Source organism: Lutra lutra, chromosome 1 (assembly GCF_902655055.1).
Source record: "Lutra lutra chromosome 1, mLutLut1.2, whole genome shotgun sequence".
NCBI lineage: Eukaryota > Metazoa > Chordata > Mammalia > Carnivora > Mustelidae > Lutra > Lutra lutra.
This window is the reverse complement of record NC_062278.1, coordinates 205,408,820-205,431,949: the sequence shown is the minus strand read 5'-3', so window position 1 is coordinate 205,431,949 and position 23,130 is coordinate 205,408,820. Positions and strand designations below refer to the sequence as shown.

Below are 23,130 nucleotides of genomic sequence, written 5' to 3'. Positions count from 1 at the left end.
GCAGCTTCTGGGTCCTGGTACTCCTCCACGGAGTACTCAGAGTATTCGTACTCGTCGTCCTCAGGGGGAACCTGACCTGCACAGAGGGTGAGGGGTCCTGGGAGCGAGGCTGCCGCAGGGCCACGTTCAGGCTGCCCAACCCTGGCCCTGGGGGCAGGGCGGCCAGCCCTGGTCTCCCACACATATGCCGTGTCTGCGCTCTGCCCTCTGTGCTGCCCCATGCATGTGTCCAGCTGTCCTCACCTTCCTCCTCCGCGTGAGAAACCCGGAGCACGGGCACGGCGTGGAGCTGGGGGCCCGCGGTGTCTGCAGCATAGCTAGGGAGGGGTCCTGGAGCAGGGGGCACAGGGCCTTGGGGTCATAATGATGGCCACCCAGCTAAGCCCCTGCTGAGTGGACCCAGGTGATGGGCACAGGAGGGTCTGGGATGAGCAAAGTTCAGGGAGCAGAAGATACCAGAAAATGACTCACGTGATCCAGATGCGATGAACTGGCCCTGGCAGGCTGGAGAGGGCAGAGAAGGGCAGGGACAGAGATAAGGACAGAGAGCAGGAGACAAAGATAGAACAGCGACAGGGGGAGAGACAGAGGGACACACCCAGGGAGGCAGAGATGGACAGAGAAGGACCGCAGGAGAGAGGGACAGAGAGACCGATGGAGGGAGAGAAAGAATGGGTGGGAAACAGAGAGAGAGGAAGGAGGACAGAGAGAGAGAGAGTCAGAAACCGCGGGGTGTGGAGGAGGTATGGGAGCAGTCAGACAGACGGACCGGAGCACACAGAGCTTCACTCTCTGACGCCCAGCGGGCTGCTCCCACCTCCACCCTCTATGCACCGCCACACCCGGCTGCTAGGGACCCTATGGGAAAGTCCTGTCGGCATATCTGTCCGGAAGCACAGGCGTCCTTCTGCCTTTCTATCCATTTCTGTCCATCTCCTTGACTACGCCAGCCCCCTAAGTTCTGGGGACCCTGCCTGCCCCAGTCTAGGGGAGCTGGGATGGAATAGGAACGGGACCCAGGAGGCTCTGGGCTGGGCCGCACTCACCGCAATGCTGACTCATCTCCTGACGCACCAAGCCTCGGATGTCACCCTCCTGGGAGCACAAGACCACAGGGGATCATGAGGCACCCATGGATCACGGGAGAGACAGGAGGCCCATGATCCAGGGAGCATGGAGAGACAGCCCTGAGTCAGAGGCCCAGGCCCAGGAGGTCCTGGGTGCAGGAGGTGGGGCCCAGCCCACCCAGGCCTACACTTACCGTCAACGCGGCTTCTCCCTTCTCCCCGCGGGGGCCGGGGGGCCCTGGCCGCCCCTATGCACAATGGATGGGACCTGGCTGTGACCTCTGATCTTAAGGACACCAGAGGTCACCCTGGTCTCCGGCCCTATGCCCAGGAATCCCCACTCACCTGCTCTCCTCTCTCTCCAGGGGTCCCAGGGGCTCCAGGGGCACCCACCACTCTCTCTCCAGGGGGGCCTCGCTCACCCTATCAGACGCAAGGACCAAGAGACCAGTCAGAGACAGCAGAAGTCAGAAGTTGGGGAGGTTCAGGGGTCAGGAGTCAGATTCAGAGCTCTTTACCTTCTGGCCCTGAAGTCCTTCAGGGCCTTTGGGACCAACACTGCCGGGTGGCCCAGGAGGACCACTAGAGCCATCACTGCCCCGAGGACCTGGGAAGCCCCCAGTTCCTGGGGGCCCCTGTGGAGAGACAGGTCAGAGTCAGTGATCAAAGCCCCCAAAGATGGAAGCACTTCCAGAAAGTACAGTCTCCTTGGCTTACCATGACCTTGGTCTTAACTTACCCGCTCCCCTTTCTCCCCTGGTCACCCTTGGGTCCCAGCTGCCCATCAAAGCCTCGATCACCCTGGGGATGGAAAGAAGGATGAGAGACCATCTGCCTTGACCTCCTCAGCTCAACAACCGCAAGCCCCTTGACCCAATGGCCACAATCTTCCATGCCCCAAGCACCTGTGACCCTACCCTCCCAGGACCCTCAGTCTGCCGTGCTCCCCGTGACCCTGACTTTACTATCATACCCCTTATCCTAATTTCACCTATTTTCTTTATATGGACACTCCAGCCTCCCGTACTGCCCCCTAGCCCTGATATACATCTCCTCACCATCACCTCTCCCTTAATCCTAAATCCCCACTGTGACCCCGACCTAAACCTCAAGACCAACCTCACTCTACCCCCCCAATGTCCCAACTCTCCACAACCCTTTTGACATGAAACCCCCATCACCCTACTATGATCTTCCCTGCCCCATTCTGACCCCCTTACAACCACTCTTGAGAGACCCCATACCTTGGGACCGATCAGGCCCTCCTTCCCAGGGGCCCCCGACTGGCCCGGTACCCCTGGCTCCCCCTAGAAAAGAGAAAACATGAGCTGGGCCCTGGCCCACCCATCCTCTTCCCATCCCAGGTGCCCCACACTCACCATATCTCCCTTGCGTCCTGCCAGCCCGGGGCGGCCTGGGGCACCAGGTTCTCCCTGTAGGCATCAGGTGGAGGGGTCAGACGTAGGCCCAGGCCCTGTAGCCACCCACATCCCCATCACCTCCATACCTTATCTCCCTTTTCTCCATCAAGGCCACAGGCTCCCTTTACCCCTCGTTCACCCTGTGGGGAAGAAGCAAATGGAAAAGTCACTTCCAGATAGATCACCTTATAACCAAGCCCCTGATCACATAACCACTTTCCAAATTGGCCTCAGACACTCTAACCGCTGACATTCCAACCCCTAACCTAGTACCCCACATCTGACCCCAGATATCTGACCTCTGACCCCAGATACCTTGCCCTCCAACATCATCCCCCCCCGCCCCGGCCAGGAAAACACCTCAGAGCCCTTTCCCACCTTGAGACCCCGGGGACCCATGAAACCAATATCTCCTTTGTCTCCCCGGACACCAGGGGCTCCGTCCTTTCCTGGGGATCCCTGGTGAGGAGAGGGGTCAATATGAAGTCAAAGAAGTAGAGGGGGATCCAGGGGAATCATTGTGGATGAGAGGAACAGGGAACATCACGGGGTGAGAGTTACTGCTGGAGGCCAGAGCTGCTGCAAGGGCAGGGCTTCCCGAGGGCAGGGGTTACCATGTGCGATCATCACAGCAGTTACTGTGAAGGTGGGGGCCCCCAGGCAGCATGAGCACACCACGAGAGCACCAGTCACAGTAAGGTCAAAGGCCACCACATGAGGACAGGGACCCTGTGGGGTAGGGCATCTCTGTGGGAGCATGGGCGACTTACCGGGTCACCCGGGCTCCCTGCAATGCCAGGCTCACCCTGTGGGAAGCACAGATGGAGGAGGGCAGTCCTTCAGTGTGACTGTCCCCCATGCCTCACGGGGACTCCCAGGCTGCACACAGATCCCATGAGAACACACAGGTGGCCAACAGCAAGGGAGGCTTGCTATCCAAGCTATCCAACGATCAGAGGACACCCACAAGACAGATGTGTGTGATGGGTGGTTCTGGGTCTATGCCTGGGGTGAGGCTGACCTTGGGTCCCGTGAGTCCACGAGCTCCCAGCAACCCGGCTGAACCCTTGTCACCAGGCTCTCCTTTGGTGCCCTGTGGGTGTGACCGGGAGAAGGGCACAATCAGGACCAGACCAGGCTGGGGGTTTGGAGTATGACAGGAACCTGCCAGGTGAGGGGAGCTATAGCCAGAGCTGCTCCCACCCACTGCCCCCAGTGGGGCTCAGTTCTCAGCCCAGGCTCTCAGATCTGTGTCCCTCCCTCCTACCATGGGGCCCCCAAACCCACCTGGAGTATCCCTGACCCCTGAGAAGCCCCTTGTCTGTTCCCAGAGGGCCTCTCCTTGAGCTATGTTCCACAGAGCTACCTGATGACCTCACATGGAGGTCCTCGACCCCTCCAGAGAGCCCCCATCCTCTCAGCCACCCCACAGCGTCGCTATAGCCTCCTGAACCTCCTTCCCTCTAACCCTTCCCCAAAAGCCCCCCATCCTCCCCTCCTATCCTCACAGACCCTCAACAGAGCCCCCACAGCCCATAGAAACCCTCTCCTGACCCCACACAGAGTACCCCACCCTCTTCCCTGTACCTTCTCTCCAGGGTTCCCACTGTCTCCACGAGGTCCTTTGTCACCATCTATGCCTGGAAGGCCTCGTTCGCCCTGGGTCGGGGGTCAGAAGTCAGGATCAGGGGCTGGAGGGTCCTCACCGTCTGAGCTTTGGCTCTCGAATCCCCTGGCCCAGCCCCCCGAGAAGTCCCTCCCACACCGAAGAGAGACCCAGTTTAGACATGGGCCAGATCTACTCACCATGTCCCCCTTGGCACCCCGTGGCCCTGGGGGCCCCACAGCCATGGCTGCGTCACCCTGAGTGGACAGGGGGCTGTCAGAGGGGTCCAGAGCACCCTTAGTCGCTGCCTCTGCCCTCCCCTGTGCCCACACTCACCTTGTCACCCTTTAGCCCTGAGGCTCCGGCGTCACCCTGTTGGGTGAAGAGTGTGAATCTCTCCAAAGCAGAGGGGTTCCAGGTCCTGCATTACAGGATCTAGCCCCACCCCCACTCACCCCAGGGGCTCTTGCCCCCATCCTTACCTTCTCCCCACGCTCGCCCCTGCTGCCCGGGGGCCCCTGTATGAGAAGACAACAGTGAGCTAAGGGAATTCGGGGACATTGGTGGAGAGACCGCTCAGGGTGCAGGGGAAGACCCAGGGGACCCAGGGGATAGGAGAGATAAAGGACCAGAGAGTAATAACGAGTGTCAGAGGGGACAGAACGTGTCCCAAGGGCATAGAGGGTACAGGCAGGGGACAGAAGGCACACCGCTGGCTCTTTCCCCAAGGGGACCCACCATGAGTCCTCGGGGTCCCTCTAGGCCGGGCCGGCCATCTTCACCCTGGAAGGTGACATTAAGTTCATTGACTCAGAAGTTGGAAATCAGAAGTGAGAGCTGTGCTAAAGGGAGCCGTGGCTGCAGAGCAGGACATACATACCCGGACACCTGGTTCCCCACGCTCGCCACGGGCCCCAGGCAGACCTGCTCCAGGGTCTCCCTAGAGAACAAAAGGGTTCCAGGGATATCCAAAGGGAATCAGTGGGGGACAGAGGGGGACAGATATGGTGATGGGGGTCAGTAGAGGTGAGAGGGGGTGACAGGGGTCAGTGGAGATTGTAGGGATGAGGGGGTCAGTGGAGGAAGGAGGGGTGACAGGGGTCAGTGGATGCGGGAGGGGGTGATGGGTCAGTGGAGGTTACAGGGGTGACAGGGGTCAGTGGAGGCAGGAGGGTTGATGGGGGTCAGTGGAGTAGTTGTAGGGGTGATTGGGGTCAGTGGAGGCAAAAGGAGAGACAGGGGTCAGTGGAGGTGGGAGGGGGTGACAGGGGTCAGTGTAGGTTGTAGGGATGGTGGGGGTCAGTGGAGGTTGTAGGGGTGAGGGGGTCAGTGGAGGCGGGAGGGGTGACAGGGGTCAATGGAGGTTGCAGGGGGTGATGGGGATCAGTGGAGGTTGTAGGGGTCACAGGTCAGTGAGGTTGTGGGGTGACGGGGGTCAATGGAGGTTGCAGGGGGTGACAGTGTTCAGTGGAGGTAGGAAGGGGTGATAGGGATCAGTGAAGGTTGTAGGGGTGATGGGGGTCAGCAGAGGTATGGGGGGTGATGGATACAGGGAAGCCAGCAGCCTTGTCCCGTCTACCTTGTCTCCTTTGAGTCCAGAGGACCCGGGCGTTCCCTGCGGGCAGAATAAGGTGAGGGTTCTGTGCCCCTCAAAGGCACACGCACACACCCAGCCATGCAGTGTGTCCCAGTCCCCATGTGGACAGACCTCAACCCGCAGGAATCAGACACATGGGACCTTGGGGCTCTTCTACTCACCGTTGACCCTGGTGGTCCAGGTGGCCCTAAGGGACCTGGGGCTCCCTCTCTCCCAGGGAGACCCGCCAGACCCTACCGGAACAATGAAGGAAAGCAGCAGAGGGTGACTTGGGGTCCTTCCTCTCCCTTGGCCCCTCCAAGACTGGGAGCCCCCAAGGTAGGGCCTGGGCTCCCTTCTCCTCACCTGCTCACCCACTACCAGATTCAGAGGTCCTGAACTCACCAAGTCCCCACAAGCTGCTCCCAGCATGCTTACCCGCTCTCCACTGGGGCCTGGCTGACCCATCTCTCCTCGAGGGCCTGTCTGACCGGGGAATCCGACAACACCAGGAGCACCGGGGGCGCCGGGAGGGCCCACGTCTCCCTGGAACAGAGACAGCAAAGGGAGGCGTGGTCCCCACAGGGCTCCTTCCCAGAACTAGCCCCCGAACGCAGTCTTCTCCACTCTTCCAGCGGGTTCCCTGCCCACTGCCCACCAGAGATGGGGCATCAACTTACCTTCAGACCTAGAGGACCAGCTGGCCCAGGAGGGCCCTGGACCCCCACTCCTGGGTCACCCTTTAAGGGAGAGAAGAGTCAGGTCAGGCCCAGGGAGTCTCAGGAACATGACCTCCACCAGAGACACTACAGGGTACACGTACCTTATTACCCTTGAGTCCAGGAGCCCCTTTTTGACCCTAAAATAGTGAAATAAACAGCACTTAAGAGGAGGAAGATGAACCCAGAGCTGAGACGTTGCCCAAGAATATTCCCAGGGCCGCTTAGATGTGCTCCTGGAGACACAGGACTCAGACATGTATACAAGGACTGACTCACAGGAGCTCAGAGGTGACCATGGTTTTTTGCACAGAGGGCAGCTCAGCTGTGAGCACAGATACAGGGGAGTTCGGGCGTGACTACAGACACGTAGTGCTCACACAGGACCAGGGGCTCGGGGACCTCGGATGTAAGCACAGATGGGACATCCTAGGAGCATGCCAGCGCAGGAATTCAGAGCCACCCCAGCTCAGGGAGCTGAGAGCAGGAACTCCAGGGCCAGGGGACCCGGGAAGCATAAGCAGGTGACCAAGGAGAAGCCCCCAGGAACTGTGCTGTGTCCTGAGCCTGGGGGCAGTGGATAGAAACCACACACATGCGCTCAGACACACCAAGGAGCAGGAGACCGGAAACAGGCACCAGGAAGCAAAGATGGCGCCCCCACCCCCCGACCCCGGGAGCATGGAAGCCAAGAGGATTGATCCCTGTGTGCCCCCAGGAGCAGGATCCTGAATGCTGGAAGGTGCACAGGCCTGGGAATGCAGCCTCAGGTCCACAACTGCACTCCTCCTCCCAAGCTCAGACTTGCCCAGACCCCAGACTCACATCTTCCCCAGGGTCTCCAGGCTCCCCTGCACGGCCAGCTTCACCCTGCACAGAAAGGGTGGTAAGGGGGTCTAGCCACCTGACCTGGCCCCCCTCGACCCAGTGCTCTGGCCCTGGGGCCGGGCCCAGCTCACCTTCTCACCCCGAGGCCCTGGCAGTCCTCGGTCACCTTTGGCCCCCTGTAGAGAGGGACAGGAAACAACACGGGCACTGGGGTCACTGATAGAGGATACTCAAGGAAGGAGGCACGAGGCCCAGGGTCAAATACGACCCTTATTACGGAAGCTGAGGGTCAGGCAGATGGGTGAACAATGCTGTTGGAGGCTCGACACTCACCGGCTCTCCTACCAGGTCTCCCGCGAAGCCTCCAGGTGCTCCCTGATTTGGGACACGGGTCAGGCAGATGCCTCGGCCTCCAGCACTTGGCCCCCCCCCAGGACTCCCCCATACTCACCTTCTCTCCCTTTGCTCCAGGGAGCCCGACCACAGCCTACGGAGAATGCCCAGTGAGTTACCTCCTCCCCTGCCTTCTCCCCGGCCCCATCTGCCATCCCGGATGGGAGGCCGGCACTAGACACGGTGAGGCACAGAGGATCGGGGTCAGGGTCAGGATCACCTGTCCAGGAGCCCCCATGGGTCCAGGCTCTCCTTTAGGTCCAACAGGGCCGGGCAGACCTGGTGACCCCTGTGACAGAGCAGAGAGAAGGACTCAGGGCCTCCCCCTCAACCCTGGTCCTGGGGCCCTGCTCTCCTCACCCTCCCCACATAGGCACCCGTCACAAGCCTGAAGCGAACCTCCCCCTGGAACACACACCGGCACGCCAGGAGCTCCTCTGTCCCCATCTTTTCCACCGGCACCATCACGACCTGGGGCTCCCGGCTTTCCTGTCTCCCCCTGCGAAGGAGGAGCTCTGTCAGGGGCCTGCCTGCCAACTCGTGACCCCTGGAGCCCGGCCTCGACCCCCAGGACTCACCACTTGTCCGGGCAAACCTGGCGCCCCCTGAGGACCCTGAGGGAGACAAGTCAGATGTGAGGGGGACAGAAGAGAATGTGGGACTCAGAGGGCAGGACACGGTGTCCCTGCAGGGACCTCACTCACCACCAAGCCTGAAGGTCCAGGAGGGCCGGGAAGTCCCACGGCTCCAGTGGGTCCAGGCAGACCCTGGGCGAAGAAAGAGTTCAGAGCGAGGCCTATGCACCCAGCTCCCGGGGGCTCTCACCCATGAGCTGGGCCACTCACCCGTCCTGGTGGTCCCGTCTCTCCAGGCTCCCCCTGCCAGAAACCCAGAGAACGCATCACCCACAGAAGGACAAGAGACTCCTCAGCCCCTGTCCATGAGCAAAGGCCCCAGGGAGAGGACACCGCGGTGCTCAGCCCTACTGCAGGGCAACAACATCTCTGGTGTGGACATGGCTCCGATGACCCGCCTCTTCCTGTCAGCCACACACCCGCACATACCCGTACTCACCTTCAGGCCAGAAGGACCCTGGGGTCCTGCGGGACCAGCAAGGCCCTAGAAAAAAGTAATAAGACTAGGGGACAGGTCCAGAGTTATCCGCCCAGGCTTGGGGAGTCACACAAACGAGGCCAGGCTCATCAGTGGGGACCAACACCCAGCCCACCCCACCAGGCCGTGGTCTCCTGTGACTCACCGGGGCACCGGGTGGCCCAGGGTCTCCATGGCCACCCTGTTGGAGAGAGAAGGAGTCCGATGAGGGGGAGCCAGTGCCAGCCCACCAGGGAAACTCAGGGAGTACATCCCCTGTGGGATGGGGTAGGATAGGGGCAGGAGCAGGGGAGGATGCTAGGGTACTTACCGCTGGGCCAGGGGTCCCCCTCGGACCTTGCAAACCCTGGATAGAGAAGGGGGCTGCTGAGCCTCACTCTGGGCCTCACTTGGGCCTGCTCCCACCTTCTGGAGCCCACCTGTAGGCTGCCACTTTCCCCCCAAGGTGTAGATCACCCCGCACCCCGCACCCAAGGACTGTTCCTCAGGGATAATACATACTGGCCTACACACACACACACACACACACACACACACACACACACAGATGTCACATGTCTGCACTCATGCCCAGGCTCGTGGGCACGACGCCCCTGTCACTAGTGACATGAGCCCAGAGTAGCCAGCACATGGCACAGAGCGGCTGTCCCCAGGAGCCCGGGCCAGGCTGCGCCCCACCCCCACCACTTACCGGCTTCCCTTCAGGTCCAGCCACCCCACGCTCTCCCGGTAGGCCCTGGAGAGAACAGATTTAAGGCCACACGGTCCCTCTTCATTTCCCCATCCCGGCACTCCCCCTGATAGTCCCAGGCAGTGCAGACTCCATGCCAGACTGCTCTGTAAGAGACTGGGGCTGGCACGGGCCAGGCTGGCGGAGGGGCTTGGGGGGCTGGGCCATGGCGCAGACTCACCGGGTTGCCATCAAGACCCCTCTGTCCAGGCTCTCCCTGGTCTCCCTTGAGGCCCGGCACACCCTGCGAGGAAAAAGGCAGGTCCTGAGCCCCTAGTCACTACCGTGCACCCACGGACACACCACCCCTCGTGGGCTCCCTTAAAGGAACGGAAAGCACGGTGTGGGGTGGGGGGGCAGGCCTCACCCGGTCTCCCTTGGGGCCTCGGTCGCCATCACTGCCTGGCTCCCCCTGTAGGGATGACACGTCAAGCTAGGCCCTGGTGCCAGGGCAGAGGGCGGGCCCCCAACTGATCCCACACACTGACCTTGGCGCCCTTGAATCCAGGGGGTCCTTGCATTCCAGAGAGTCCTGGCCCTGGCTCTTCCCCAACCACCTACACGTACAAGGTCACAAGGGAGAGAGGCATCTGTCACAGAGTCATGGAGGGGTCATCCCTGCTCATAGGATCCCCCAGTGGTTTGGGGCAGAGACACCACATGGAGCTTCTGGGGCCTGAGTTAATGGTGGCCTCGTGGTACCAAGAGTCACAGGCCTAGGGCAGGGCTGGGATGATCACCTTGGGGCCAGGGGGCCCAGGAGGTCCAGGGAGGCCAGGAGGGCCATCTCTCCCCTGCGGAGAAGAAGGAAATGGCAGGGCTGTCCCAGCACAGTGCCCAGGCAGTCCCGCCCTGGAAGCCCCCTCAGCTCACCTGTTCTCCGCGTTCTCCTTTCTCTCCCCGTTCTCCCTGAGGTGCAAACATCGGAGTCATGTCCATGGGGCGTCCAGCTCCTCCTAGGCCCACATCCCCAGCCCTCCTTAGCTAGCCTCACTCACCCTCTCTCCTGGCCTCCCTGCCTCCCCCGTGCTCCCAGCCCGGCCTGGGAGCCCAGGAATGCCAGGCTTTCCCGGCTCCCCAGCAAGGCCGGGAGGTCCGGGGGGGCCCCTTTCTCCAAGGGCTAGGCCTGGTGGCCCCTGAGGGCCAGGGTTTCCACGATCTCCCTTCAGCCCGCGTTCTCCAGAGAAGCCGGTGGGGCCCTGGGTGAACAGAAGAGTGAATGTGTGGCCAGCTGAGCAATGACACCATCCCCAGGGCACCCCCGCCAACCTATGGACACACACACCTCCTTGCCGGGCGGCCCCCGCTCGCCTGGCTCCCCCTTAGGGCCACGGCGCCGCTCAGAAATGGGCAGGAAGCTGCCGGAGCTCTCATTCCAGGTCTCCGTGATCTCCCGCAGGGTAGACGTCTGAGTGATGGCAAGGTCTTGGGGAAACAGGGCCTGACCCTGCACCCACCCAGGCTCCCCCAGCTCGGCCATGTGGGCACCACTAGCTCCATGGGGTTCCCCATGCATCCCCACTCCCAGCCCCCAAACAACCTACCTTGATGCCAATCGTTTCCAGCAACCGCTCCACATTCTAAGGACAGAAGCTGGGGTGAGGGGCGGCCCTCAGAGAAACTTCCATACCTTCTTCCCCAGGCCTCTGGCCCACAGGACCTTTTAGCACTGGTGCAGGTGACCCGGGGCTCTAGAAGCCCCTCCCTGGCATGTCCCCATTGCCCGGCACCCCAAATGTCAGCTGTGGGAACTCCAGGAGGGCAGGGGACTGAGTGCACGGCACAGAACCCGTGGGGACTCGTGACAAGGGGGAGCGGGGAGGGGCGGCTCCCTCACACCTGCAGCTTCGAGTCAAGGACCAGGTCCCAGGGCTTCACTCACCCCTATGCTCCCGGGATCTCCTCTCAGGCCGCGCTCTCCAGGGAGGCCCTGGAGACACCAAGAGACAAACTGCTGGACCCAGTTTCTGGGGGAAGTGTGTGTGCCTAGCTGCGAGCTTCAGCTGCCTAGACATGTGAAAAAGGTAGGGACCTCACCTGTTCCCCTTTGGGTCCAGTCTCCCCACGGTCACCCTGAGAAGGAAGAATAATCAGGTGGGAGAAATGCCCCAACCTTACTTAGCCTTCACCATCCCCCTAACCCACCATACGCACCATACGCACCACACTCACCTTGGGGCCTACGTTTCCTGGAACCCCAGGAAAACCCTGAGATAGGACAGAACACAAAGTGGTCACATAGGATCACGGCATCCCAGGAGGGTGTCTGGTGGGAGCACAATGGCCCCTGTCACTCCCAAGTCCTGGAACTCCCCTCCTGGGTACTCACCTGCCCAGAGGGGCCCATCTGCCCTGGGAGGCCTGGGGGGCCCTGGAGTCCCGGGCTACCAGGAGCACCACGCTCACCCTTGGGACCATCGCGACCCTGTGGAGGAGAAAGCCAGCATCAGGACCCTGAGACCCTGGGGTCTGCCGGACACTGCCGAGTCGGGATCTGGGATCAGACTGCAGAAGAATCCAGCACTCACCTCTCTCCCAGGGGCACCCGAATCTCCCCTCTCTCCCTGAGGAAGACAAGAGCGCTTTACACAGGGCCCTAATCTGGGGCCAAAGCAGACTCCAAGTGAGGGGCTTTACCTTCCTCCCATCTTCTCCAGGGTCTCCAGGTTCTCCCTGTGGGCAGAAGATTCACATCAGCCCCCAAATTCACTTTCATTGCTGTCTGGCTGCAAGACACTGGCGTGGCGGGCCTCAGATGACCTTATGTCTGGGCCGGTAGTTCCAAGCCTCCATGGCTCAGAGCAGGGCCTGTGACCATCTGAGTGCACTGTGGCACTTGGAGAGCACACCTACGGGGCTCTGCTCACCTCGCAGGTAATGCCCATGGCCTCGTCTCTGGCTTTCCAGATGTAGCTCCACATCTACGTGCCTCTGGACATGTGTGTGCACGTGTGTGTATTAGCGTGTGTAGCCTTGCATGGGTCTGTCTGTGTGTCCTGGCAGGTGACACTTAGTAGGTGTCTTTGTCTGTACGCCTTCACCCACGTCTACATATGGCCACATACACGTTTATGTGGGACAGACGTGTGTCCACGTGTCCCTGGTGCCTTGAGAATCATCTGTATGTCCCAGGATCTGCCCGCAAGTCTTATGCATGTCATCTCGATACATCTGGCCATATGCATACGAGTGACTGTGGATATAACTGCGTGTGTCACACGCCAGAGCCTTGGATGTGTGTCTCACCATACTTCAACGCAAGTTCACATGTGGCCCGGGTTTCACATACATCTTGGCACCTATGTGGGCAGGGTGGAGGTGTCTGTGTGCCAACACATCTCCAAGTATCCCTGAATGTGGCTTCACACCAGTACATCTGCACCCCTCCGTCTGTGCCCATGGCTCTTTGCCTGTGCCCATGGCTGTGTGTGATCGTGGCAGCTGTCAACCCATCTGGGCATCGGTTAGCGTGGCCCCGTGGCTCACCATCCGTAAGACTGCATGTGTGTGCACGTGGAGGTGTGTTTCAGGGAGTATGTGTGGGTCCGGGGTAGGACCGTGGGTGTGAACGCATCTCAGCAGGGGTCTGCGTGTGTAGCCCCTGTGTGTCTGCACACCTGGGCTATGTGCATCCGTCCCTGTGTCTGCTCTGGACACTCACGTTTTTCCCGTTCAGGCCAGGCTTGCCGTCCTCTCCGGGCTTTCCCTGTGGGGACAGATCACTGATCAGGAGTCAGGGCCTGGGGGAGGGCAGGAAGGGGGTGCCCCGCTGGCGCAATTGGTAGTATGTGACTCTTGAACTCAGAATCATGAATTCAAGTCCCACGGTGGGTGTAGAGATTACTGAGGTCATTTAAAGAAGTACGTAAATGAACTTTAAAAAAAAGAAAGGGTACCATGAAATCTCAGTCTCACCTGGGCTCCAGGGGGGCCAGGCGGGCCAGGGGGGCCATGTTCTCCTCGGAGGCCCGGAAGCCCCTGGAAAAAGTCTTTGCTAGGACTGAAAGAGCCACTAAGAGAGCCCCCAAAGCACACCCATGGACTGGGGAGGACCCCACTGAGATCCTCCTTGAGGGCAGAGACCCCTAAAATTTGGAAGTTTCATTGAGATCCCCTGAGGCAGAGACCCCATTGGTTAGGGGTCCCCTGCTAAAACTCCCCAGGGAAGAACCTCCAGGACTTGGGGGACCTCCTCAGACCAAGGCAGAGAAGGTCAGAAAGCTGGACCCTGCTAGAGTCTGCCTGCCAGGCACAGGGCTGGACCAGCTCCCACTGCTCCCACTGATGCTGCAATGTGATGACCCTGAGCTGGTCATGAGCCCTCCGTCCTGACATCTCCCATCACTTACGTCTCTCCCTGGGTCTCCAGCTTTGCCCGTAGCACCCTGAGGAGAGACTCAAAGTCAGGGAGTCTACAGTGATCATGGGCTCAGGAGGACCACCTGCTGACAAGGCCACTAGTTCCTGTGAACTCGGGGCCCAAGAGGCATTCACACCCCCCACCCGGGAGGGGTCGAGGAGAAGCCACAAATACCCCACAAATACCTCTGTCCCCAGAGCTCAAGACCAAGAAGACCCAGATGAGGCTGGGGTCATGTGAAAAGGGAAGGGGGGCATGACCAGGCAATGACCGTCACAACTCACGTTCAGCCCAGGGGGGCCAGGGGCTCCTGGTTTCCCATCTAGCCCACCACGGCCATCTAGGCCAGGCGGACCCCGATCACCCTGAGGAAAAAAGAGAGGTAAGAGGCCACAAAGGATAAGACAGACCTAAGAGCCTGGCTCACGGCTAAAAACCCTCCCTGCCCTCTCACCTTCTCTCCTGCTGGGCCTCGGACACCTGGGTCTCCCTGGGAAGAATAAGGTCAGATGAGAGGTGAGGGGAGGAGGGGGACTGAGGCTGCAGAGGCAAAGAGCATCACTCACCTGCGGGCCTGGGGGCCCCCGAAGTCCACTGACACCCTGAGGATAAGGGGAGGAAGAAATCAGACCAGGCCTTCCCAGACACACACTTCCTCCAGGGACCAATCACACTCACCCTCTCCCCAGAGGCTCCAGGGGGGCCTGGGTCACCCTTGGGTCCTCTAGGACCCTCCTGTCCACGGTCCCCAGGTTCTCCCTGTGGCAGAGACAAGCTTGTTGAAGGAACAGCCCTACGGTCGCAGTCACGCCCAGTCGTGGAGGCACTGGGATGCTTCCTGTGCTCCGAGCCCCGCTCCACACCCAGACCCTGATACCTTCTCTCCAGCTCCAAGTCCCGGCTCCACCTGTTGGGAGGAATGGCCGGTGAATGGTTCAACAAGGAGAAGCGGGGCCAGTGAGGGGCTGTGGGATCACTGGAGCTATCAGGAGGCCATGGGGGACACGGGAGCCATCCCATCCCACTGGAAGGAGTGAAGGGACACCATACAGCATCAACAGGGGCAGGCAAGGGAGAGGACAGTGGACCAGACTCAGCTCAACCCTTACCGGCCGTCCAGGGAGTCCTGGGGGACCCTGGGAAAGGAAATGATTATGGGCAATAAGGAGCTCCAAGGTCCCAGGGCATGGTTCAGCTCTGCCCCAGCCTCAATTCTGCTCCTAGATTCCCTGAAGCACCCCAATGCCAACCCCCAGAAGGCAGGTCGGGCCCGGAGGTGGCCATCAGTGCTCCGAATCTTGACCTTCAGGGCCCTTACATGGTCACTGACCAGACCAAACACTGGAAATCTGCATTCCTCCAGAGCCCAGGACACTGGCACTACTCACCGGCTCCCCGCGGTCCCCCTTGGGTCCAGAGGGTCCAGGACTCCCCTGCAGAGAGTCAGGGCGTCAGGATCAAAGATAGCCCGCAGTTTCAGGGAGTTTGGGGCACAAACTGAGGACTCATGGGGATCCTGGAGGCCTTTGGGGGTTGTGATGAAGGGGTCCCAGCAAATTGTGAGGACCTAGCATTGTAGGGTTGGGCGGGGAACCGGATGGTTGAAGTTGGGGTCAGGGGTTAGGACTCACGTTTCGTCCATCCTCTCCAGGATCTCCTTGGTCTCCCTTCTCACCCACAGGCCCCCGAGCTCCAGGTGCCCCCTGGGAAGAGCAGCTGGCCTGAGACAGGCCCTCCCAGCATGTCGCAGGCTTCCCATGACCCACCCCCCACAATGCCCCAGGTTCCCCATCACCCCCAAACCATGTCAGAGTTTCCCATCACCCCATGCCTCCTTCCAGACTCTCCAGCAGCCCCTCACTTCGCCCTGCCAGCCTCACCCGAAGGCCACGCTCGCCAGCTTTTCCGGGCAAACCTGGATCACCCTGGTGACGGAGAGAAAGCCACACTGAGCGGGTGGGTTGGACTCAAACTGACTCGGGGAGAAGGGACAGAGAAGGGCCTGGCCCCAGCTGGACAGCAGGCAGGGGAATGGACTGGATGACCTGGTGGCGTCCCCTGCCCAGTGGGATCCTAGTTCAAGGGTAGGGGTTTGAGGGAAGGAGTCTCACCGGGGGGCCCTCGTCGCCTTTCTCTCCAACTTCACCCTGTGAGACAGGAGAATCAGCCCTGGTCCCCAGATCCCCCATGAGGCTGACAACACCCTACTTCCCTGTCCCTCAGAAACCCCCTCCCCCAACTCCAGCTTTCTTACATCTCGTCCTCGGGGGCCAACAGGTCCTGGAGAGCCAGGCCTCCCAGGGTCTCCCTTCTCTCCAGGAGGCCCCAAGTCACCCTGTGGAGGAGGCAGAAGTCAGGTGACCGGGACGCAGGTAGCAGCCAACTCTTGGGGGGTGGTAACCCCAGAAACCTCCAGGTTACCCAACGTCACAGGTACTCACCGGGGGTCCTGCTCTTCCGGTGAGGCCAATGGGACCCTGCAGGGCATGGAAGAGGGGTACGGGACTCATTTGGAGCTCCCAGGTACTACCTCATCTCCTTCTGTCACACCCCCCCAATCCCACATTTACTCACCCGGTCTCCAGGGTCTCCCTTGGGGCCAGGGTCTCCAGGAAGAACCGAGCCGGGTGGGCCCTGGGACGGAAGGATCAGAAGTCAGGCAGCACAGCCTTTACCTGCCCGACCCCCTAGACACTGTCCCCTCACTCACCCGCTCCCCTTTGACTCCTGCTGCTCCTCTGGGCCCAGGGGGCCCCACATCTCCCTAGAGGTGACAAAGGTCATCAACCATCAGCACCAGCCCCAAGTCCCAGGAACCAGCCCCCACCACCGCCCTGATCCAGCAATCCTGCCCCTCAGGGGCCTCCAGCAGGCCCTATGACCTTGACCTCAGCCCTGTGTCAGCCTCCTTTCCCTCTTGCCAAAATTACCTTTTCTCCTTTGGCCCCAGCACCGTCAGGTCCCTGAAAACAAATAGGACAGACACGCTTGGCCACACCTGGGCACTGCAGTACTGTGACTGACTGGGGATGGGGTTATATCGAACTACAAGTCACAGAGCTCGTCTCTGTCCCAACATCTCTGCCCGGTTGGGAGCCAGGCAGGGGTTACATGGAGCCAATGACCTATGTGATGGTCACAGGGTCACAGGTGACAGCCAGGAGTCAGGAGGTGTGTTAAAGCATAAGGAGAGTCACAGAGCTCTTAGCCTGCCCAGGGCCCCGAGGTTACAGGGTCCTGGCCTGGAACACTGGTCTACACACAGGCCAGTGTGCAAGGAGCTGTGCCCAAAGTCCCGCCCTCCCTTTGCTCACCACTCCAGGGTCCCCAGGGCGACCAGGCTCCCCCTATGGAAAAAGGACAGAGGCGAGGATGGGTCAGAGACCCACCTAGGAATCTACACTCCCAAAATCCCTAGTATGGAGCAGGGGTGGGAGGGTGGGGAGAGGACCAGTCCCCAGGCAATGACCCACCTTCTCTCCTCGGCGGCCGGCGGGTCCTGGTGGCCCCTGCATGTGGAAAAAGTGTGAAGCCAGAGTGGGAGGAACATGTGAAAAGCCCTCTCCCAGTCCCACCACGGTCACAGACTCACTTCGGGCCCCTCGGGTCCAGGACGTCCAGCCACTCCAGGCAGCCCCTGGGGAAGAAGAGCAGACATGCTGGTCCAGGGGGTGAGGGTGGGAGATCATGGCAAACAAGGGCTAGAGACTGCAAGGGTGCTGGAGAGAGGGTGCGAAAGGCCAGGATTCAGGTGGCAGGGGTCAAACTCAGCGGGACGACAGAGACCACATCAGTGGAAGTCAAGGTCAGTTCAGTAGAGTCAATTAGTTCAAAGCAGGTCCCAGGGGTTGAGAGTTAGAGCCTGCAGGAGCAGCAATTACGTGAGCAGAGGTGGAAGGGCAGGGGGAGTCTAGGCTGAGAAGTCAGAAGCAGGAAGGGGCACAGAACTGGAGTCAGCTGGGCACTGGCTTTGGGGTCAGAGGGCTCACCTGGGGTCCCACTGGGCCGGGGGATCCACGTTCACCCTGATGGAACAGGACATCTCAGAGCTGAGTCTGACCCCAGACCCTCTGGGGCCCAGAAAGACCCCTGGGGTGCACTCACCTTCTCTCCGGCATCACCCTCAGCTCCTTTCAGTCCTCTGTCACCCTAAGGGGAGACAGGGAGGGTGCCTTGACTGTCAAACCCCAGAGAAAGTGTCTCAACCTCTAGCCATCCTGCCCTGGAAGCCACAGCCTCTGACCTGGTGAGAATCCTCTTCTCCTGACACCCCCACACTGCCCCCAGACCTATAGCAGTCCCACCCAGTATGTCACGTTCCACACCTGACCCCCCAAAATGGCACTTACTTTGGGGCCAATGTCTCCAGGAGGTCCTCGTAGGCCCTAGGAGGGGTTCAGGGATTTGGGTTTGGGCATAAGGAGAGCGTAGAGGGTGGGAGGCCAAGGCAGCTGGGGCCTCCCCTCAGAACCCTTGCCCCTACACTCACCCGCTCACCCGGGCTCCCAGGTTGTCCTGGGAGACCTGGGGCTCCGTCCTCACAGTCACCCTGAAGGAGAAACAGATGAGTAGAAGACCCTGCCCCTGCCCCCGCCCCCACCCCAGAACTGGGACACCAAGGCGTCAGGCTTCCTACTTTTTCTCCTTTCTCTCCGGAGGGGCCAACTGGGCCTTGGGGTCCGGGGTTTCCAGGAAGACCCTAGGAGAAAGTGGATAAAAATGTGAGCCCCAAACCGTGAGGCCAAGCAGCCCCCGCCACTGCCCAGCGGAGCCCCAGCCCCAGGATCCACACCCCTGAGCATGGCCCCAAGCTCCCCAGCAGAGCCTCAGGGCTCCCTTACCGGCAGCCCAGGCTCGCCTGGACCAGTGCCGCCATCACCTGATCCTGGAGGGCCCTGAGACAGAACAGCAGGTGAGGAGACGACCAAGGAGAACCAAATACCAAGCCACCCCCAGGACACTTTGCCCCTCACTTACCCGCTCCCCACGATCGCCTTTGTCACCCTGAAAGACAGATCATGGCCCCATGACCCTGAACTACAGCTCCACTCCCCAGTGTAAGGGGAAAGGTGAAGGTCAGGGACAAATCGGATCACGAAGGTCATGGGGGCACTGAGGAGTCATGGGACGCTAAGGGTTACATGGAGTAAGAGTGACTAGTAGGATTCAAATGGGGTCACTAGATCACTAGAGCACACGGAGGTCATGAAACCATACTGGGGTCATGTTGTCACCTTCACAGCTGTTCCAGGAAGTCCTGGAAGCCCCTGGGGTCCTGGGTCCCCCAGTGGGCCACGGGATCCAGGAAGGCCCTGATGGAAGAGATAAAATGTAAAGTATGCCCCCACGGACCCCTGCTCCCACCCTGCCTTCCGTTGGTCCCCCACCACATATCACTTGCCACCACACATTCTGAAACTTACCGGAGGTCCACGGTCCCCTTTCTGCCCAGGAAGTCCTGGGCCCTCGCCTCCAGTGACTCGTCCAGGCTCTCCCTGCAGGACAGAAAGCATTGGACAGGATTCAGGGTATGGGAGCCTTGAGGCGGGAGAAGCCCCTCGAGGGGCCTCAGCTATCCCTTATCATGCGGGAGGCCCTGCACAGTGTCCAGCCTGCTCCTCCCTGGGCCACCTGGCTCCCTCCCTCCCCCCTGCACCTACCGGCTCCCCCTTCGGGCCTCGAGGTCCTCGCTCTCCCTGAGGACAAAATAGAGCAAAGGGTGACGCCTGGGCACCGGCGCTCCGACGCTGCACACCCCCACAGCCTCCCACCCCGCAGAAAGGACTCTGGGAAAACACTGGATGAGCAAAGAAGGGAAGACAACTTACTGGTTCTCCGCGAGGACCAGGCCACCCTGGGGAACCCTGTTAATGGAAGCGGTCAGGACAGTCAGACACCCACCACCCACTCAAGCAAAGAGCCTGTCCCAACGTGGGACCTGCAAGGACAAGGCTTGCTTACCTTTGAGCCAGGGCTTCCCGGAGTCCCAGGGAGGCCAGGGCTGCCTGGAGGGCCCTCTGCCCCAGGGAAGCCCTAAGGAGGCAAAGAGGTCAGGGCAGGAAGGGTCCCTCCCTCATGCCCCTGGTTTGCTGGAGGAGCCCAGAACCCCACAGGTCCCCAAGTGTTCCTGGGGCGGAGCAGTGGGGCACAGAAGCCACCCTTCTGAGCTCAATGGGGCCTCATCCTGGGCTCAAGGGCAGGGACGAGGCAGAGGGCCTTCCCTGCCTCTGGGATTTAGAACTTACACCCAGGCTCTCTGGGGGAAATCTCAAAACTCCCCTGGCTGTTCTGCTTTAGGCCCTTTCCTGAAGTCTCTGGTGCGGTTTACAATGTCCACTTCGGCTTCTGGGAATATCCTTGTGGTTCTACCCCCGTTCTTTCTTTCTGTCTTTTAAAAACCCAGAGGACACTTGCAGGAGTGTCTTAGGGGAACCTCAGTGGTTTCCACTCACTCTGTCACCCTTTGCAGCAGCACTCCCTGGGGGCCCTTGGGGGCCAGGAACACCAATCCTGCCCTGAGAGGAGAAAGCAGGTAAGGACCTGTGTACCAGTCAGGGAGCAGAGGACAGGTGTGGGGAGGCACTCACCGGAAGGCCGGGGGGGCCAGGAGGCCCAGCTTGTCCTTTCAGGCCCTAGAAAGGGTGATCAGTGAGCTCTGTACCACCAGCCTTCCCCCAGCCCCACTGACCCCCAACCATTCTCTGCCTCTAACTAGGGTCACTCACCCTCTCTCCAGGTTCCCCCTTCTGGCCCTGGGGAAAGATATGTCCAATGAGGGTCAGAGGGGCCGGCCCCGGGTGTGGCCCTCACCCACCCTCTCAACCCTGGACATTTACCTTTGGACAATGCACCGTGCAAGGTTCTGGCTGTGGCTGTGGATATAAGATCTCCTGGAGGCCGGGCTCTTCTACCAAGGGTCCCCAAGCCCCCTCCCCCGCCAGCAACCCCTCCCCCGGAGGCCCCTTGCAAACCTGGGTGGCCGAGCCTATCTGACACAAGGATGTTGCCAGACTACTGACTGCCCGCTCCAAGCTTGGACCATCATCCATAGCAAAGAAAGTCTGGACAGGGTCCACGCCCGGCACCAAGCGACGCAACTGTTCTGGGTCAGCTCCGGCTTGGCCCAGAATCATCACTTTGAGCCCTAAGGAGGGGTCCAGTCTGCATGACAACTGCGCCAGAGCCAGGCCGTCCCCAGGCCCCATCCCCACTGGCCCTCCTCCTCACCAGCAGCCTGGGCCTCACGGATAGGGTTGAAGATGTCACCTCTCAAGGGCTCATCAACTAGCAAAACCATTACCCCTGGTACGTGCTGGCGGCGCCCGGGAGCATCCGCGGCTAACAGATGCCTGTGAGCAGTGACCACAGCAGTGCCTGGGAGAAAGAACATGTCAGAAGCCAGGGGCCACCAGCTCCCCGCGGGGAAGCCCCCAGAGTCCACGTCCAGTGTAGTTCCTCACCCAGGTTGTTCCCACTTGGGTCCACGTAGGGGATGCTGCGGATTTTCTGCAAGATGACGCCAGGATCGTAGGAGCTATTCAGCGGGAACAGTGGGGAGGGCCGATGACTGTAGGACAGGAGGCCAACCTGGGGTGGGAGGGGTATACAGAGCCTGGGGAGGATGGCAAAGCAAGAATGACAGGGCCTGGAGGTGCCTGGGTGGCTCAGTGGGTTAAAGCCTCTGCCTTCAGCTCAGGTCATGTTCTCAGGGTCCTGGGACTGAGCCGTGCTCTCTGCTCAGTGGGGAACCTGCTTTCTCCTCTCTCTCTGCCTGTCTCTCTGACTACTTGTGATCTCTATCAAATAAATAAATAAAATCTTGAAAAAAAAAAAAAAGAATGACAGGGCCTGTGGGGGGAGATACAGAGCTCAGGGTGTGGGACTGCACCTGAACTTGGGGGAGTCAGCAGTGATGGTAGGTAGGATAAGGAGCCAAGAAGCAGAAGGGGAGATCTGGAGCCTGGGGAGGGCTGGGATACAGCCTGGATCACTGGTAGAGGGGCCTGATGATAGCTGCTGTGAAGCCTGGGTGGGGGAAGGGCTGGGATTGGAAGGGGTCTGGCGGTCTCTGGGGCCAAACCTGCACTGCCTGTGGCCCGAGAGGCCCAAGTGCAGACACCAGACGCTCCAGGGCTCGCTTTGCAGCCTCCGCACGATGAGCATTGTCCTGAGTGGCGTGCAGCAGGAACACTACATCCATCAGGCCATGCGCACACACTGCAGGAAGGGGGCTGAGTTACTGAAGTGTCTGGCCCATCTGGCTACACCCTTAGGCCCCTCCCACCATGCCTATCATACCTGGGATCTGTGTGACAGAGGCCTCAGGACCCCGTACTCCCTCCCGGATGGGTATCAGCGAGAAGATGTAGGAGAGGCCAGGCTCTAGCCCCGTCACCTGCTGGGAGCTCGAGATCCCTGGAAGTGTCTGCGAGGCCCCAGGGATGTCTGCAGAGGATAAAACCTGGTTAAACGGGAGGCCTCCTGTGGAGTCCCAACTGCCAGCCTATCCCAAACCTGGCCTCCACTTCACCTTGGCCAGGGCGTCTGAGTGGCCGCCAGGACAGGATGTAGCTAGATACTCCAGACACTGGAGTCCAGGCCAGGGTCACTGAGTCGACTGAAGTGTCCACCACACGCAGTTCAGTTCTTGGGACACGGGGTGACTCTGAAAAAGGTATCAAAGACCAGGGATCAGAGTCTATGTCTTGAGAACCCAAAGGGGAGAGATCATCTGAGGAGTTTCTTGGGTTAGTGAAAGAAATGTCATGGGAGATCGTGCTGGGGGTCACGCAAGGGACAAGAGTGGTAGGAGGGCTACAGGAGGGTCACTAAGGGTCATGGGGTGCAGGAAACCAGGGTGAGTCATCAGTGGGGGAAAGCTCACACCAGGGAGTGGACTCTCTGGGCTCACCAGTGTGTGCAGTCACTTCCGTGGGGGGCCCTTCTCCAGCTGACCCCAAAACACTCAGCCATATGCGATATTGGGTGGCTGGTTCTAACCCATCCAGTTCATAGCTGCTGAGATCGGGCCCCAGGACCCGGGATTGTTCCTGGCCACCTGGGGCAGGCATGAGAGTGAGGACCCAAAACACGTGGAAGGATGCTGCAGACCAGCATTAATGAACTTGCCCACCTCACCGACTGACCCTGCCGACCAGATCCACTCTCCTCATTGATCTTCCCCATTCTCGCTGACCCTGTTCACTTTCCCGACCCTGCACGACCGACCTTTATTGATCCCACCCACCGGATTGACTGATTCCGCGCACTGTCACTGATCCAGCAAACCACAGACCCTGCCTACTCACGGACCTGGC

At 60.3% G+C, this 23,130-nt stretch overlaps 1 protein-coding gene across 1 annotated transcript in view; it reads right to left on the bottom strand.

Annotated features, from left to right (window-relative positions):
* Window positions 1-270: 270 nt before the first annotated feature.
* The window catches only part of COL7A1 (collagen type VII alpha 1 chain), a 30,216-nt gene continuing 7,356 nt past the window's right edge, over window positions 271-23,130 (bottom strand). Inside the window, exons 22-116 of the mRNA XM_047694651.1 lie at window positions 22,725-22,871; window positions 22,344-22,478; window positions 22,112-22,258; window positions 21,894-22,030; window positions 21,274-21,400; window positions 21,041-21,187; window positions 20,785-20,957; window positions 20,650-20,685; window positions 20,539-20,565; window positions 20,401-20,445; window positions 20,266-20,328; window positions 19,775-19,846; window positions 19,642-19,677; window positions 19,474-19,509; window positions 19,237-19,308; window positions 19,048-19,125; window positions 18,791-18,817; window positions 18,655-18,708; window positions 18,450-18,512; window positions 18,303-18,362; window positions 18,163-18,198; window positions 17,918-17,962; window positions 17,803-17,838; window positions 17,406-17,450; window positions 17,287-17,322; window positions 17,128-17,160; window positions 16,744-16,776; window positions 16,524-16,577; window positions 16,388-16,447; window positions 16,255-16,290; window positions 16,068-16,148; window positions 15,925-15,960; window positions 15,694-15,738; window positions 15,445-15,516; window positions 15,202-15,246; window positions 14,923-14,949; window positions 14,691-14,720; window positions 14,492-14,572; window positions 14,380-14,415; window positions 14,268-14,303; window positions 14,098-14,178; window positions 13,803-13,838; window positions 13,369-13,431; window positions 13,115-13,159; window positions 12,091-12,126; window positions 11,982-12,017; window positions 11,783-11,878; window positions 11,626-11,661; window positions 11,491-11,526; window positions 11,336-11,383; window positions 10,998-11,033; window positions 10,739-10,861; window positions 10,452-10,652; window positions 10,327-10,362; window positions 10,194-10,247; window positions 9,942-10,010; window positions 9,821-9,865; window positions 9,635-9,697; window positions 9,415-9,459; window positions 9,034-9,069; window positions 8,869-8,904; window positions 8,685-8,729; window positions 8,456-8,488; window positions 8,315-8,377; window positions 8,189-8,224; window positions 8,029-8,109; window positions 7,831-7,899; window positions 7,669-7,704; window positions 7,551-7,592; window positions 7,349-7,393; window positions 7,215-7,259; window positions 6,494-6,529; window positions 6,351-6,410; window positions 6,109-6,216; window positions 5,853-5,924; window positions 5,674-5,709; window positions 4,975-5,034; window positions 4,833-4,877; window positions 4,577-4,612; window positions 4,431-4,466; window positions 4,295-4,351; window positions 4,076-4,147; window positions 3,510-3,581; window positions 3,259-3,294; window positions 2,867-2,947; window positions 2,575-2,628; window positions 2,447-2,500; window positions 2,312-2,374; window positions 1,807-1,868; window positions 1,586-1,702; window positions 1,413-1,490; window positions 1,262-1,315; window positions 1,047-1,095; window positions 472-504; window positions 271-330 (exon numbers count right to left, since the gene is read on the bottom strand). Coding sequence (XP_047550607.1) covers window positions 1,264-1,315; window positions 1,413-1,490; window positions 1,586-1,702; window positions 1,807-1,868; window positions 2,312-2,374; window positions 2,447-2,500; window positions 2,575-2,628; window positions 2,867-2,947; window positions 3,259-3,294; window positions 3,510-3,581; window positions 4,076-4,147; window positions 4,295-4,351; window positions 4,431-4,466; window positions 4,577-4,612; window positions 4,833-4,877; window positions 4,975-5,034; window positions 5,674-5,709; window positions 5,853-5,924; window positions 6,109-6,216; window positions 6,351-6,410; window positions 6,494-6,529; window positions 7,215-7,259; window positions 7,349-7,393; window positions 7,551-7,592; window positions 7,669-7,704; window positions 7,831-7,899; window positions 8,029-8,109; window positions 8,189-8,224; window positions 8,315-8,377; window positions 8,456-8,488; window positions 8,685-8,729; window positions 8,869-8,904; window positions 9,034-9,069; window positions 9,415-9,459; window positions 9,635-9,697; window positions 9,821-9,865; window positions 9,942-10,010; window positions 10,194-10,247; window positions 10,327-10,362; window positions 10,452-10,652; window positions 10,739-10,861; window positions 10,998-11,033; window positions 11,336-11,383; window positions 11,491-11,526; window positions 11,626-11,661; window positions 11,783-11,878; window positions 11,982-12,017; window positions 12,091-12,126; window positions 13,115-13,159; window positions 13,369-13,431; window positions 13,803-13,838; window positions 14,098-14,178; window positions 14,268-14,303; window positions 14,380-14,415; window positions 14,492-14,572; window positions 14,691-14,720; window positions 14,923-14,949; window positions 15,202-15,246; window positions 15,445-15,516; window positions 15,694-15,738; window positions 15,925-15,960; window positions 16,068-16,148; window positions 16,255-16,290; window positions 16,388-16,447; window positions 16,524-16,577; window positions 16,744-16,776; window positions 17,128-17,160; window positions 17,287-17,322; window positions 17,406-17,450; window positions 17,803-17,838; window positions 17,918-17,962; window positions 18,163-18,198; window positions 18,303-18,362; window positions 18,450-18,512; window positions 18,655-18,708; window positions 18,791-18,817; window positions 19,048-19,125; window positions 19,237-19,308; window positions 19,474-19,509; window positions 19,642-19,677; window positions 19,775-19,846; window positions 20,266-20,328; window positions 20,401-20,445; window positions 20,539-20,565; window positions 20,650-20,685; window positions 20,785-20,957; window positions 21,041-21,187; window positions 21,274-21,400; window positions 21,894-22,030; window positions 22,112-22,258; window positions 22,344-22,478; window positions 22,725-22,871 — 5,624 coding nt within the window. The 3' untranslated portion in view covers window positions 271-330; window positions 472-504; window positions 1,047-1,095; window positions 1,262-1,263. The remainder of the gene's footprint in view (window positions 331-471; window positions 505-1,046; window positions 1,096-1,261; window positions 1,316-1,412; window positions 1,491-1,585; window positions 1,703-1,806; window positions 1,869-2,311; window positions 2,375-2,446; window positions 2,501-2,574; window positions 2,629-2,866; window positions 2,948-3,258; window positions 3,295-3,509; window positions 3,582-4,075; window positions 4,148-4,294; window positions 4,352-4,430; window positions 4,467-4,576; window positions 4,613-4,832; window positions 4,878-4,974; window positions 5,035-5,673; window positions 5,710-5,852; window positions 5,925-6,108; window positions 6,217-6,350; window positions 6,411-6,493; window positions 6,530-7,214; window positions 7,260-7,348; window positions 7,394-7,550; window positions 7,593-7,668; window positions 7,705-7,830; window positions 7,900-8,028; window positions 8,110-8,188; window positions 8,225-8,314; window positions 8,378-8,455; window positions 8,489-8,684; window positions 8,730-8,868; window positions 8,905-9,033; window positions 9,070-9,414; window positions 9,460-9,634; window positions 9,698-9,820; window positions 9,866-9,941; window positions 10,011-10,193; window positions 10,248-10,326; window positions 10,363-10,451; window positions 10,653-10,738; window positions 10,862-10,997; window positions 11,034-11,335; window positions 11,384-11,490; window positions 11,527-11,625; window positions 11,662-11,782; window positions 11,879-11,981; window positions 12,018-12,090; window positions 12,127-13,114; window positions 13,160-13,368; window positions 13,432-13,802; window positions 13,839-14,097; window positions 14,179-14,267; window positions 14,304-14,379; window positions 14,416-14,491; window positions 14,573-14,690; window positions 14,721-14,922; window positions 14,950-15,201; window positions 15,247-15,444; window positions 15,517-15,693; window positions 15,739-15,924; window positions 15,961-16,067; window positions 16,149-16,254; window positions 16,291-16,387; window positions 16,448-16,523; window positions 16,578-16,743; window positions 16,777-17,127; window positions 17,161-17,286; window positions 17,323-17,405; window positions 17,451-17,802; window positions 17,839-17,917; window positions 17,963-18,162; window positions 18,199-18,302; window positions 18,363-18,449; window positions 18,513-18,654; window positions 18,709-18,790; window positions 18,818-19,047; window positions 19,126-19,236; window positions 19,309-19,473; window positions 19,510-19,641; window positions 19,678-19,774; window positions 19,847-20,265; window positions 20,329-20,400; window positions 20,446-20,538; window positions 20,566-20,649; window positions 20,686-20,784; window positions 20,958-21,040; window positions 21,188-21,273; window positions 21,401-21,893; window positions 22,031-22,111; window positions 22,259-22,343; window positions 22,479-22,724; window positions 22,872-23,130) is intronic.